Below are 838 nucleotides of genomic sequence, written 5' to 3' on the forward strand. Positions count from 1 at the left end.
TTTTTTTAAATTTACGCGTGTTACAGTAATTTTTTGCGTGGGCATTATGACATTTCGCAACCTGGACATTTCGAAACCACCGCGGCCCAGGTCATGGTCATTTCGAAACCCGGACTTAAAACCATGACATTTCGAAACCCGGAAACAATATTTCCCAACTGTACGTTTTGTATACCGTACGTTTATCATCAAGCCATGGTATCAGATTCATCATGGAGTTGATCAAGACCACACGTGGCGGTTATAAACTCTGTTTTGAAGGGTATACGTATACCAAAGTGAAAGAGAATCGAATCACCAAACACTGGAAGTGTTCTGGTCGTCATAAATACAACTGTTTGGTAACGATCAAAACGGACGTTAATGTTTCTAGAATATTGAACGAAAAAAAATACGACGACGCTCATACACATTGCCCAGACTATGTCGCGATCGAGGCGCTGAAGGTTCGAAACAGTATAAAAGAAGATTCGCGTACGAACAGGTAAATTTTTAGTATATAGGCGCGCCAAAACATCCACATTTAAAATATAGTTTTACCATGACATACGTCTGTATGTTGTTGGATGTTAAATTTATCCATATCTTGATGTTTTTAATGATAGACCGTCAGTGATGGCGCCACCTTTAGCGAGGGGATGAGGGGATTTCCCCAATTTTCCCACTGAAAGAAGTTACAACACACGTCATCAATTAATACTTCCGGAGGAAGGATGTCAAACAACACACGTCAACTTCTGAATCAAAACCTAATAGATTCATTCGAATGTTAATTTACTTTAAACAGTTGGGTGTAGTACGGTAGTGTTTAGCATTTTCATCCCTTTTCTTCCATCAT

The 838-nt window shown here is 39.3% G+C and overlaps 1 protein-coding gene across 1 annotated transcript; it reads left to right on the plus strand.

Annotated features, from left to right (window-relative positions):
* The first annotated feature begins 67 nt into the window (after nucleotides 1–67).
* On the plus strand, nucleotides 68–832 carry LOC117117981. The gene is made up of 2 exons (XM_033262477.1): nucleotides 68–484; nucleotides 606–832. The coding sequence occupies exons 1-2, from the start codon at nucleotides 213–215 to the stop codon at nucleotides 640–642; spliced, it is 309 nt and encodes a 102-aa protein (XP_033118368.1). The 5' UTR covers nucleotides 68–212; the 3' UTR covers nucleotides 643–832.
* Nucleotides 833–838: the final 6 nt, after the last annotated feature.

This window comes from Anneissia japonica, unplaced genomic scaffold, assembly GCF_011630105.1.
Source record: "Anneissia japonica isolate Jap-2015-1 unplaced genomic scaffold, ASM1163010v1 scaffold142986_len838_cov72, whole genome shotgun sequence".
In the NCBI taxonomy this organism is placed as follows: domain Eukaryota; kingdom Metazoa; phylum Echinodermata; class Crinoidea; order Comatulida; family Comatulidae; genus Anneissia; species Anneissia japonica.

Coding starts and splice junctions, on each gene's coding strand:
- LOC117117981 (XM_033262477.1), top strand. CDS start 213: ATGGAGTTGATCAAGACCACACGTGGCGGTTATAAACTCTGTTTTGAA. Junction 485..605: donor GAAGATTCGCGTACGAACAG/GTAAATTTTTAG, acceptor TTTTAATGATAG/ACCGTCAGTGATGGCGCCAC.